Source organism: Sinocyclocheilus grahami, unplaced genomic scaffold (assembly GCF_001515645.1).
Source record: "Sinocyclocheilus grahami isolate Dianchi unplaced genomic scaffold, SAMN03320097.WGS_v1.1 scaffold964.1, whole genome shotgun sequence".
NCBI lineage: Eukaryota > Metazoa > Chordata > Actinopteri > Cypriniformes > Cyprinidae > Sinocyclocheilus > Sinocyclocheilus grahami.
The window spans coordinates 73,701-86,240 of record NW_015506143.1 but is presented as its reverse complement, the minus strand read 5'-3'; the positions used below and the strand labels follow the sequence as shown (position 1 = coordinate 86,240).

General features: G+C 39.5%; 1 protein-coding gene across 1 annotated transcript; it reads right to left on the bottom strand.

Annotated features, from left to right (window-relative positions):
• Positions 1 to 6,513: 6,513 nt before the first annotated feature.
• Positions 6,514 to 11,498, bottom strand: LOC107564791 (PRA1 family protein 3-like). The gene is made up of 3 exons (XM_016249942.1): positions 11,283 to 11,498; positions 9,596 to 9,813; positions 6,514 to 7,328 (listed from the first exon to the last, which is right to left on the bottom strand). The coding sequence occupies exons 1-3, from the start codon at positions 11,459 to 11,461 to the stop codon at positions 7,153 to 7,155; spliced, it is 573 nt and encodes a 190-aa protein (XP_016105428.1). The 5' UTR covers positions 11,462 to 11,498; the 3' UTR covers positions 6,514 to 7,152.
• Between the last annotated feature and the right edge of the window lie 1,042 nt (positions 11,499 to 12,540).

Below are 12,540 nucleotides of genomic sequence, written 5' to 3'. Positions count from 1 at the left end.
GTGCAGTAATCTATCTTTAATTGCATAATCAATGTGATTAAATAACTACAACCAGCCCAGCAACGAAAGTAAAGACCTAAAAAGGTTTGTCAAAAACTCTGGCTTGAGAAAGCACAGCTTTTAATAAAAAAAAATTAAGGTTTCTAGTTTGAATTGTTTTACAAGCTAGAAGTTAAGGCCATGGCATCCATCAGATAGACAGTGGTTACTAGGGTGTCTTATGGTGGCTGCTAGGGATTTTTAGCATATTGCTAACATGTTTTAGTGCGTTGCAAGTTGAATTATTTAGTATGGTTTAGCAAGTGTGAGAGAGAGAGCGTGAGCGAGCGTGTGAGAGCGAGAGAGCGTGAGCGAGCGTGTGAGAGAGAGAGAGCGTGAGCGAGCGAGCGTGTGAGAGAGAGAGAGCGTGAGCGAGCGAGCGTGTGAGAGAGAGAGAGCGTGAGCGAGCGAGCGTGTGAGAGAGAGAGAGCGTGAGCGAGCGAGCGTGTGAGAGAGAGAGAGCGTGAGCGAGCGAGCGTGTGAGAGAGAGAGAGCGTGAGCGAGCGAGCGTGTGAGAGAGAGAGAGCGTGAGCGAGCGAGCGTGTGAGAGAGAGAGAGCGTGAGCGAGCGAGCGTGTGAGAGAGCGTGAGCGAGCGAGAGAGAGTGTGTGAGAGAGAGTGTGTGTGTGTGAGCGAGAGAGAGAGAGAGTGTGTGTGTGTGAGCGACACTCACTCACTCACTCACTCACATACACACACACACACACACACACACACACACACTCGCTCACTCACTCACTCACAAACACAGACACTCGCTCACTCACACACACACACAGACACTCGCTCACTCACTCACTTACACACTCACACACACAGACACTCGCTCACTCACTCCCTCACACACACACACTCACACACACACACAGACACTCGCTCACTCACACACTCACACACACAGACACTCGCTCACTCACACACACACACACTCACACACACAGACACTCGCTCACTCACTCACTCACACACACACAGACACTCGCTCACTCACACACACAGACACTCGCTCACTCACACACACAGACACTCGCTCACTCACACACACAGACACTCGCTCACTCACACACACAGACACTCGCTCACTCACACACACAGACACTCGCTCACTCACACACACAGACACTCGCTCACTCACACACACAGACACTCGCTCACTCACACACACAGACACTCGCTCACTCACACACACAGACACTCGCTCACTCACACACACAGACACTCGCTCACTCACACACACAGACACTCGCTCACTCACACACACAGACACTCGCTCACTCACACACACAGACACTCGCTCACTCACACACACAGACACTCGCTCACTCACACACACAGACACTCGCTCACTCACACACACAGACACTCGCTCACTCACACACACAGACACTCGCTCACTCACACACACAGACACTCGCTCACTCACACACACAGACACTCGCTCACTCACACACACAGACACTCGCTCACTCACACACACAGACACTCGCTCACTCACACACACAGACACTCGCTCACTCACACACACAGACACTCGCTCACTCACACACACAGACACTCGCTCACTCACACACACAGACACTCGCTCACTCACACACACAGACACTCGCTCACTCACACACACAGACACTCGCTCACTCACACACACAGACACTCGCTCACTCACACACACAGACACTCGCTCACTCACACACACAGACACTCGCTCACTCACACACACAGACACTCGCTCACTCACACACACAGACACTCGCTCACTCACACACACAGACACTCGCTCACTCACACACACAGACACTCGCTCACTCACACACACAGACACTCGCTCACTCACACACACAGACACTCGCTCACTCACACACACAGACACTCGCTCACTCACACACACAGACACTCGCTCACTCACACACACAGACACTCGCTCACTCACACACACAGACACTCGCTCACTCACACACACAGACACTCGCTCACTCACACACACAGACACTCGCTCACTCACACACACAGACACTCGCTCACTCACACACACAGACACTCGCTCACTCACACACACAGACACTCGCTCACTCACACACACAGACACTCGCTCACTCACACACACAGACACTCGCTCACTCACTCACACACACACACGCACACACACACTCTCTCACGCACATTTGATTTTCAGAAAGATTGCTTTTTAAGAAAGATACTTTAAAGGTAAGATATAAGGACAGAGAGGGACAGTGGTATGATAAAAAAAGTAAAAAATTAGTTGGACTGATGATTCCTGGATCCCTTCACTTTTAGTCAGTGTGGCTTTATTTGTAGTTTTTAATTGAAGTAAAATAAACTGACTTAAAAACGTTTAATAGTTACCTTTTTAAAAGAAAGGGGGGAAATGTGTTGTCATGCCTTTTTTAACTGTTTAGAAAAACCAATGCAGTTTATCTGATGACATTACTGTTTTAAACATGACCTGTTGTAGGATCACTGATGAGGTTTGTGTTGATCTTAGTTCAAGTTTAATATGGACAAGTACAAATATATATATAAATATATTGTCGTGTAAATAAAAAGGTTAGCAATCAGTTTGTTTCCCTTTTTTATTTATTCTGAAAGTGGAGGGGTTTAGCGATGCCAGAGGCCTCCATCATACATCTTTAGAACCGGCCCTGAATGTGAATAATAAAATGTGAAGCATCTGCATTAAAGCATAGTTGGATTATTTGGAACTATTATAAAAACTAATACATTATTTGGATTGAGTTCGATGTAAACCCTCCTTTATTGCAAGGCTGTTAAGTGATGATGAAGCGGTTTCATTTGTGAACGACTCTATTCCAGATGCATATAAGACATTTTCAAAGCAAAAGAATATTAAAACACTAATGCTAATGTGTAACTTCATAAACACAAATGCCTGTCTTGGTGGAATGGATTCATTAATATGCTTATTGAAAACTGTCGGACCAGTTCAAACTCTTTGCAGGATTCAGTGAAGCCAGGATAAAAACTGACAAATAATCCCAAACTAAAAGCAGTGAAAAACAAAACTACCTTCGCTCCCTGAAACTGATCTCCAGGGGTATTTTTACCTTTATAAGGGCAACATTTCCAATCTTCTTAAATGTATGCATTCCCTTTCATGCACAAATGTATTTAATTAATGCAACTAGAATAAGACACTAATAGGGCTGTTCTCAGTCATATTAAATCAGTATCAACAAAACCCACCTTTGCACTGCAGACGCTGCATTTAGATGTATTTACACAGATCGTTTAATGCAGCTCAGAGATGCCATGAAAGCATTTATACTGCAATTACGTGTCAGCTGCTTACACGATGCTATGAGCTTGAAGTTTTAAATATGATATATTTTTAATATAAAAATATGAAGTGTTGGGGGGAAAATGTACTTTAAAATATACAAGTCATTGATTGATTCACTCAACCAATTCTTTCTAAATGGCTGATTCATTCAGGAGCGGAGCAAGTGTCTGTCTTAAAGGGGTCATATGATGTTTATTATTTGTTATAGAACATTACTTTGTGTATTTGGTGTAATGAAATGTGTTTATGGGATTTAAAAAAAACACTATTTTCCACATACTGTACATTATTGTTTCTCCTCTATGCTCCGCCTTTCTGAAACGCGTCGATTTTTACAAAACTCGTCGGTCTGAAAAGTGAGGTGTGCTGTGATTGGCCAGCTATCCAGTGCGTTGTGATTGGCCGAATACCTCAAGCGTGTGATGGAAATGTTACGCCCCTCACCATACTGTGATGCCCTGTCCAGCCGGAGCGACGAGACAAAAACATTAAAACCCATTATAAACCAGGCATTTGTTGCATCCAGTGGGGACATAATTACAGATTATAATGACTTAAACTGTCTTTTTATGCATTGTGTTGCATCGCGCCGCGTAAACATAAAGCCATGTCTGCATTTGTGATCGGAGAAATGACAAACAACAAGCTCTACTCTACACTGCTCAAAACTCGCGTTTGAATCATCAGTAGAACAGCCGGCATTGTAGTCTACTCTACCAGGATCAGGACAGGCCTCCATAAAATGTGCTGCACACATCTGAATATTTGGGTTGAAGAGTTCTGGAACAGTGTTGTAAATACAACTTAACCACTGATTTCTAGTCATGTCCTCTTTTGGAAGACCAAACAAAGTAGTTTCGCTTTCACAACGAAACACAGCATCTCCACGACATGGCGGCAGCAACAATACTACAGCGAGAATAAAAATTACGCCTTCTTTCTTTGCGTGAACATTTGGGCGGCGTTATGCAAATCTTCCCACATAGTGATGTAGACATGTGGGGGCGTGTTAGAACGAGCCGTTTTAGGTAGGAGTGGTTAACTCTTAACTTTTATAAAGAATACCTCTTTGGATTTGAGACTTTAGTCTTTGTAACTTTACAGATCTTCTTTATGCACCAAGAGCTTATAACACTCCAAAGAGAAAGGAAAAATTTAAATTGCATCATATGACCCCTTTAATGAATGGGTCATTGAATCATTTACTCACCCAACTCGTTCAAAAAAGTCAAGAGGTCTTACTGTGCTGATTTGTGACACAACAGTTCTGCTGTGACTCTGCTTGGAATGATTTTCATTGACGCAACAGAGCAAAACCTGACATCATTGCATCTGAAATGTACCTCACAATATTAACTTATTAACTTGCATTTATTTATGTTTGACCATGCTTTGCTCTGGATACAAGAGGAAAAGGAAACTGTCGATATAGAAAGATTTTTGCCTTCAAACGATAAGAGGTTAAATGAAAACAACTTTAATTGAATCAACTGCCTTTCGTTCTGAATATTAGTTCAGAATAGCAGTGTAAGCGTCCAGCCTTACATACACTGCAAGATATATATAATTCAGTACCACAAAATGTATCAAAATACCCTAGTATTACTAACTGAAATCAATGTTGTATCATAGATAGCACTGCCAGGGTAGGCTATATTTTGACAGGTAATTGTGAGAAATATCACCTACAGCTGTCATGAGAACAAGCCTTTCAAAAGCCAAAGGTCACAAAATGTGCGAAACAATGCAGTGAGATAAAGGAGGTTCTGAAATAATCTGTTGCTAGATCAGTTATAGGGTAGATGTTATTGTAACAGTATGTTCAGATTAGAGATAGATAGGTGAAATCATCTGTAGCCCATAGTAAAGCTACACAATAGCATGCCCGTCCCCTACATAATGACTTCAATAGATGTCTGTGTTGTAAAGCATGTGAAACGCGCTAGACACTGCCAAAGGTTTGATTCCCAGGGAAAGCGAGAACTGCTGAAATGTAAATGTGCATCTTGAATGCAATGCAAGATGCTTTTTTGGAGAAAAGTGTCTGCCAAATGCATAATGATATATATATATATATATGTGTGAAAAATAAGGCTTTATTTAAAACTAGCAGTTGTTGGCTGCATATCTTTTACCGCTCTGCAGCCTGAGTGCATGCTTGAGCAGGAAACAAACTAAAAAGAAAGTGTTTTCGCAATCCACTCTCTATTATCTGGGTAAGCATGCTTGCATTATCAGCAATTATCAAAAGCAATGCTTTAAAACCGTCATCCTGGTATCGCGGACTCGCTCTTGTTTCATACAAACGCAGCTGCTGCCATTTTGCTACGATGGTTTTGTACGCTGTAATGGATTATTAGAGAACTAACAAACTGGTAAGGTTTTAAAACTTAATTCTTTTATTGCCTTAATTATTTTTGTGGTGAAATGTTGTGTAATAAGTGGTGTGACTGCACCGTTTCCCTTAAATGTCCGTCTAGCTTGAATTTGCCACTTGCTCTCAACTGCTGTCTACACGGAAGCTTTGCGGGAGGCAGTAATTAAAGCAAAAGGAGCCCCTACCAAGTATTGAGTACATGTACAGTAAATGAACATACTTTCCAGAAGGCCAACAATTCACTAAAAATGTTTTTTTTTATTGGTGTTATGAAGTATTCTAATTTGTTGAGATAGTGAATTGGTGGGTTTTTGTTAAATGTGAGCCAAAATCATCACAATTAAAAGAACCAAAGACTTAAACTACTTCAGTCTGTGTGCACTGAATTTATTTAATACACGAGTTTCACAATTTGAGTTGAATTACTGAAATAAATGAACTTTTCCACGACATTCTAATTTATTGAGATGCACCTGTACATCCAGCCAGTTGTTATAGCAGAATAACCCCTTTCAGGCTGATACAAGACACCTCCGCGTACATTATCCCTTACATATATAATCAAACTACAAGTCCTCTATGAGGTAAAAAACCCCAAAAACTCCTATCACTGCATAAAGGGAGCTGAAGGAAGGTAACTTGAAGAAAACATAAGCTGAGTGACACTAACTTTGATACCAATCCCAAACATACTGTACCTCAATCCATAACTTCAAATGAAATGTCATGTTTGGACCCAGTCTGATTTCTGACTCTGTACTGACTCGTATCATGCCCACACCTTTCCACACTCCACCTTTATTAAATCATCCCAAAACAGCAAACAAACCGTATTTTGTGCACTGATTTAGAAGCATGTAAATGTTTGTTCACTGCAGAGCTTGCGTTAGCCAAAGAAAAGAAACAAAACATGCAATTTGGCAAGAGATGCAATAAATGCGCACTCCTCCATCATATGTCATTTCAGCTCAGATGAAAACAGTTCATTATGGTTACAAATGTGCGATAGAAGAAGGATGACCATTTCACCACAGCGGAAAAATAAGGCATGACAATATTTCAAAGTGCTTTCAGTGACTCTGTCTATATAAGCTTTACAAAGCATACACACTTTTATGCCAATTCATCATGTATAAAAACCAAAAATAGACAAAATATCAATGGAAGCTGCACACACATTTGGAATGAGTTTAGCACGTCTGGCTACGACAAGAGTTTGACAGACAGTCTCATACTAGCAGGAACTAAAAACAGCATTGTCATCAGCTCCAGTCATACTTCCTTGTGACGTGACTGGAACTTAGTCATACTCTGGTATTTAAAAAGATATTTCCGCTTTGGTATTTGGCTGTCAAACCAAGACCAAAACAAACACAAAACAACTCAAGAAGAAAGAGTGGCTGCATGTAGTGGACACATGCTCAGTCTTTCAGCTTACTCTCCAAGAAATCCTGGATTTTGTTGACCTTCTCTTCTTGTTGATCCAGGAGATCCAGTATGACTCCCATGGGCGTCTTCTTCAGGCCAACGCCCTCGATCTTGTTCTCCAACTTGTTCTTCATGCTGCGAAGTCTCAGAGAAGCGTGGATGAGGATCACTGCAGGGCGAAACACAAGACTTCAGTGAGACTGTGCGCTCAAAAAGACGACAGAGAAGGCCATCTATTTCGGTATTTAAAGCCCAGTTGCTCTATTAGCGTCTCCAGTGAACATGCATCTTTCCCATTAAGCCCAGCGGATGCAATGCAATCTTTCCTTATTGCAGTATATTACTTTTTTTCAAATTTCCTTTTATACATGTAAATACACACGTAGTGATAAACTGGAAACGGCTTACTTTGACATGCACAATAAATGAATAAATAAATACAATTTAAAAATGTAATTCATAGACATCAAACAATTTAAGTATAATTTCAAATGTTTATTTATTCTGTCTTTAGATTGTACAGAATGTAAAGTTATTTTAAGACCCCGTTACAATAGTAGTAATAGGGCAGCCTGCGGTAAAAGGCTCATGCCGTGGTTTCCAAGAACCTGATCTGCTAAAACTGAACATAGCGCAACTAGATGATGATGTTTTGTGTTGCTATAACTACAAGCAAAACACGCTTCTAGATCTCGGCCTGTTTTCCGCAGCAGCTTGAAATACCCATGCAGCCTGACTCTTATAGTTATAATCATCAGAGAACTGAGGAGAGATCTGTCCATTATGTATCTGTGACTGATATATTGTACTAGCTCAAATCCTCCAACATTAAAACCTTAGTTTACACAAAGATGACATGTCTCTGATCATTTACTCACCTTAAAGGGATAGTTCACCCAAGAATGAAAATGTGATGTTTATCTGCTTACCCCCAGGGCATCCAAGATGTAGGTGACTTTGTTTCTTCAGTAGAACACATATGATGATTTTTAACTTTAACCGTTGCAGTCTATCAGTCGTATAATGCATGGCAATGGTAACAAAATCTATGAGAGTAAAAAAAACATGCACAGACAAATCCAAATTAAACCCTGCGGCTCGTGACGACACATTGATGTCCTAAGACACGAAACGATCGGTTTGTGCCAGAAGGGTAAGCAGATAAACATCACATTTTCATTCTTGGGTGAACTATCCCTTTAAGGTCCTTCCAAACTTTCTGTGGAACACAAAGGATGTCTTGAAAAAGAGTCGAAGCATATTTTTATGTCCATACAATCGACAGCCCAATGTATCCCAAAATATATTTATGTTCCACAGAAGAAATAAAGTCATGCAGGTTAAGAAATTATATGTGTATTATTTATATACTATTACAGGTTTTAATCAATATTTTGAATTAGCTTTTATTTTTAAATTTTCACTTTAAATTTAAATTTTAGTTTAATTTGGGTCATTCTGTAATGTACTCGTGTCATTTTTATTAGTTTTGTTCTTTTTAAACATTACTAATTAAGTTTAATTTCAGTTTTTTTCAGTTCAGTTCATTCAACTGTCTGTTGATCTATACCTGTACATACAATTGTCGATTTGTATATTTTTTTATTCCTTATTTCCTTGTTCTATTTTTTATTATCTGTGATTTTGTTCTGTCACTGTCATTCTGTTACACTGTGGAAGCTTCTGTCACGAAAACTAATTCCTCGTATGTGTATAGACATACCTGGCAATAAAGCTCATTCTGATTCTGATTCAGCGTTTTTTATTCCAGGTTTAGTTTTTATTCATTTCCAGTTAGTAATATTAGTGCTTATTTCAGGAAGTCAAAGCTAAATTTTCATCTAATGTTCACTTTTTTTTTTTTTAATTAGTAAAAATATTTTAATAATTTAATAGTTTTTCAGTGAAAAGCTGAAACCAGGAAGTGTTCTCTTTTGGTCACGGGATAATTGACAGGAAGGATTTTTACACTTAAAGCAATAAAAGGCATGTGTCAAACATGACATACATTGTCTATGTATGATAATACAGCTATTCTGTACAGTATCTCATTTTACTCTCACTTTCTCTGAGTAACCTCAAACACTTTTACTTCAATTTGCATCCTGCACTCTTACAAATAAAGCTTCCCTATAGGTATTAATGGTTTAATCAGAAAACCATTGCATAAAAGGCTCCTTATAGTGAAAGGATCAAATTTGTAAGAAAAGTGGTTCTTTTAAAGAACTGTTCACTGAAAGGTTTTTGTCATTAATGGCATGGTTTTTGAAGCCTTTATTTCTCAGAGTGTGGGTGACAAATATGCCTGTGAACGAAGTATTTGCTGCATCCACAGCAGTTAATGTCAGTGAAAGTCATAGAAAACATGTTAAAAATGACACGGAGCAGCCGTAATAAGGCAGGTGCGAGTCCAGAAGATCTGACACAGGTACTCACAGAGCATGGGGAGTGTGATACCGAAGAGAAACACCATCACTCCTCCACACAAGGACAGCAGGAGGTAGCTGATTCCCAGGACACACACGACAAACAGGGTGGGATTTCTCTTCTTGAAGCTCTTGATCACAGCTTTATTCTCTCCTGCCCACACCGAGCCCATGAAGACCAGAGCCACGACCGCCCCACCAACAAACATGCCCAGCGGGTTCAGAAAACTGAAGAAACCACACCAGACACATTTAATGCACATCAATTAATCACTATTGCTGTTATTATACAGTATTCAGTTGGGACACTCTGTTAAAGGGTCATTCACATCAAGGAAGACAACTATACTAAAGTTATCGGTAAAGCTATCTTAAGTTATCGGTATAGCTATCTTAAGTTATCGGTAAAGCTATCTTAAGTTATCGGCATAGCTATCTTAAGTTATCGGTAAAGCTATCTTAAGTTGTCGGTATAGCTATCTTAAGTTGTCGGTAAAGCTATCTTAAGTTATCGGTATAGCTATCTTAAGTTATCGGTATAGCTATCTTAAGTTGTCGGTATAGCTATCTTAAGTTATCGGTAAAGCTATCTTAAGTTATCGGCATAGCTATCTTAAGTTATCGGTAAAGCTATCTTAAGTTATCGGTATAGCTATCTTAAGTTATCGGTATAGCTATCTTAAGTTATCTTAAGTTATCGGTAAAGCTATCTTAAGTTATCGGTAAAGCTATCTTAAGTTATCGGTAAAGCTATCTTAAGTTGTTGGTATAGTTATCTTACACTTATCTGCATATCTATTTTAAGCTATTATCTAATCGGTTATCGGCGTAGTCTCACTTCAGTATGTGCTTATAATAATTATAATGTTATTGTTCATGGTGTGGCTGCTAATATAATTGTCATTTTTGGTGTGAACTGGCCTTTGTTTTAACATAAAGAAATAAATATGGCTTTTAAATAAAGAATTGTAAAACTTTGTACAGAAATAATAATAAAAAAATAAATAAAGAAAGCCTTAAAGTCAGCAGCTATCTTAAGTTATCGGTATAGCTATCTTAAGTTATCTTAAGTTATCGGTAAAGCTATCTTAAGTTGTTGGTATAGTTATCTTACACTTATCTGCATATCTATTTTAAGCTATTAGAATAGTTATCGGTATATTTATCTAATCGGTTATCGGTGTAGTCTCACTTCAGTATGTGCTTATAATAATTATAATGTTATTGTTCATGGTGTGGCTGCTAATATAATTGTCATTTTTGGTGTGAACTGGCCTTTGTTTTAACATAAAGAAATAAATATGGCTTTTAAATAAAGAATTGTAAAACTTTGTACAGAAATAATAATAAAAAAATAAATAAAGAAAGCCTTAAAGTCAGCATGAAATCAAAATTGACTTTATTTACTTTTCTAACCAACCGGGTTGTGGCTAGAAGGGATACAGCTAAAACCGGAAGCGAGGAGGAGCGCAACAATAAAGCCACGCCCTCTATTCAACATTCAGTTTAAGCTGGAAATATGTCACTACACTGAAATAAAGTCGCAGCACACACACACACACACACGGCGTTTCTGCTCTCGCACGGTGTTTAACGCTCTGGATTGAACTAATCACACAGCACTCTGCACCACGCTTTGATAACAGACTGAATGATGGTCACACTAGTAAATGCACATGATTCAGACCTGTACATACCCGACCATCAGGATTGCGACGGTAGCGGCTGCGAAGTAGTCGGTCTGATAATAAAGCAGATTGCTGATCACTCTGTTATTCCATCTGCTTAAATCAGACACATCGGGTTTGGCGAAGCGGTCAACACCAGGGAAAAAGTCCTCCCACGGCCTGAAGGGTGCCAGCTCCAGCCCTGCCATGATGCGCTGCGTCTGCGCTGAGTGCGCTCTGCCCAGGGTTGCCAGGTGTTCACAACAAAACCCGCCAAACTGCTACTCAAAACCCGCCCAATGGCGTTTCGAGGGGGTTCCCCCGACATGCATGAACATTTGGGCGGCGTTATGCAAATCTTCCCACACCGTGACGTAGACATGTGGGGGCGTGTTAGAACGAGCCGTTTTAGGTAGGTGTGGTTAACTCTTATCTTTTATAAAGAATATCTCTTTGGATTTGAGACTTTAGTCTTTGCAACTTTACAGATCTTCTTTATGCACCAAGAGCTTGTAACACTCCAAAGAGAAAGGAACAATTGAAATCGCATCATATGACCCCTTTAACATACAAATATATGATATCAGTCAAGTGCACGAATGTACCGTGTTCAGGGATCATTCAATAATATTCCTAAAAATAAATAAATAAATAAACGGCATATACTATACACACAGGCACATAACTACATAGTTTGATTATTTGTTTGTCTACAACTTGACATTCATAAACTGTTCCTCTGACATCTTTTGATGACTCATGAGTAAGAAAAACAAATTCAAACAAACTTGTTTTTCTGAAATGTCTCATGTTTTAGACATTTGCACTTTATCGATGAACACAGCTTAAGATCCACACGGTTGTTTCGTTCAGTGAACACTGCAGTCTGCCCATCGGAGAAAAAAAAGGCAAAATTACTATTACTTTCCAGTATTATAAATGTAATGCTTTTAGCTGATGTGAACGTGTTATTTAGACATCAGAACGCAGTCTCTCACAGAACTGTGATCTAGAGGAGTACAAACATCACGTGAACAAAACGCATGCTCACACCAGCGTTACGCAAAAGATTTAATCAAAGGACAAACATACAAAAAAGCATCACACAGACTTGCATAAATACATATGTTAATAACCTTTTATATAAAAACCAATATATCTCAACATACAGGCAAGCATTAGAAAAGTAACAGTGCTTGCACTACATAAAGCATGGTGAAAAATTATTTAGCTTGATCTTCCAGAAGGCTTTGGTGCATCTTTTCATTTGACACATCAGAATAATTAT

Bases quoted from the DNA above. Each gene is read 5' to 3' on its own strand.
- LOC107564791 (XM_016249942.1), bottom strand. From the start codon at position 11,461: ATGGCAGGGCTGGAGCTGGCACCCTTCAGGCCGTGGGAGGACTTTTTC. The intron at 9,814-11,282 runs GTATGTACAGGT...TGGTTTCTTCAG, and splicing joins GTCGCAATCCTGATGGTCGG to TTTTCTGAACCCGCTGGGCA. The intron at 7,329-9,595 runs GTGAGTACCTGT...TTCGCCCTGCAG, and splicing joins TATCACACTCCCCATGCTCT to TGATCCTCATCCACGCTTCT.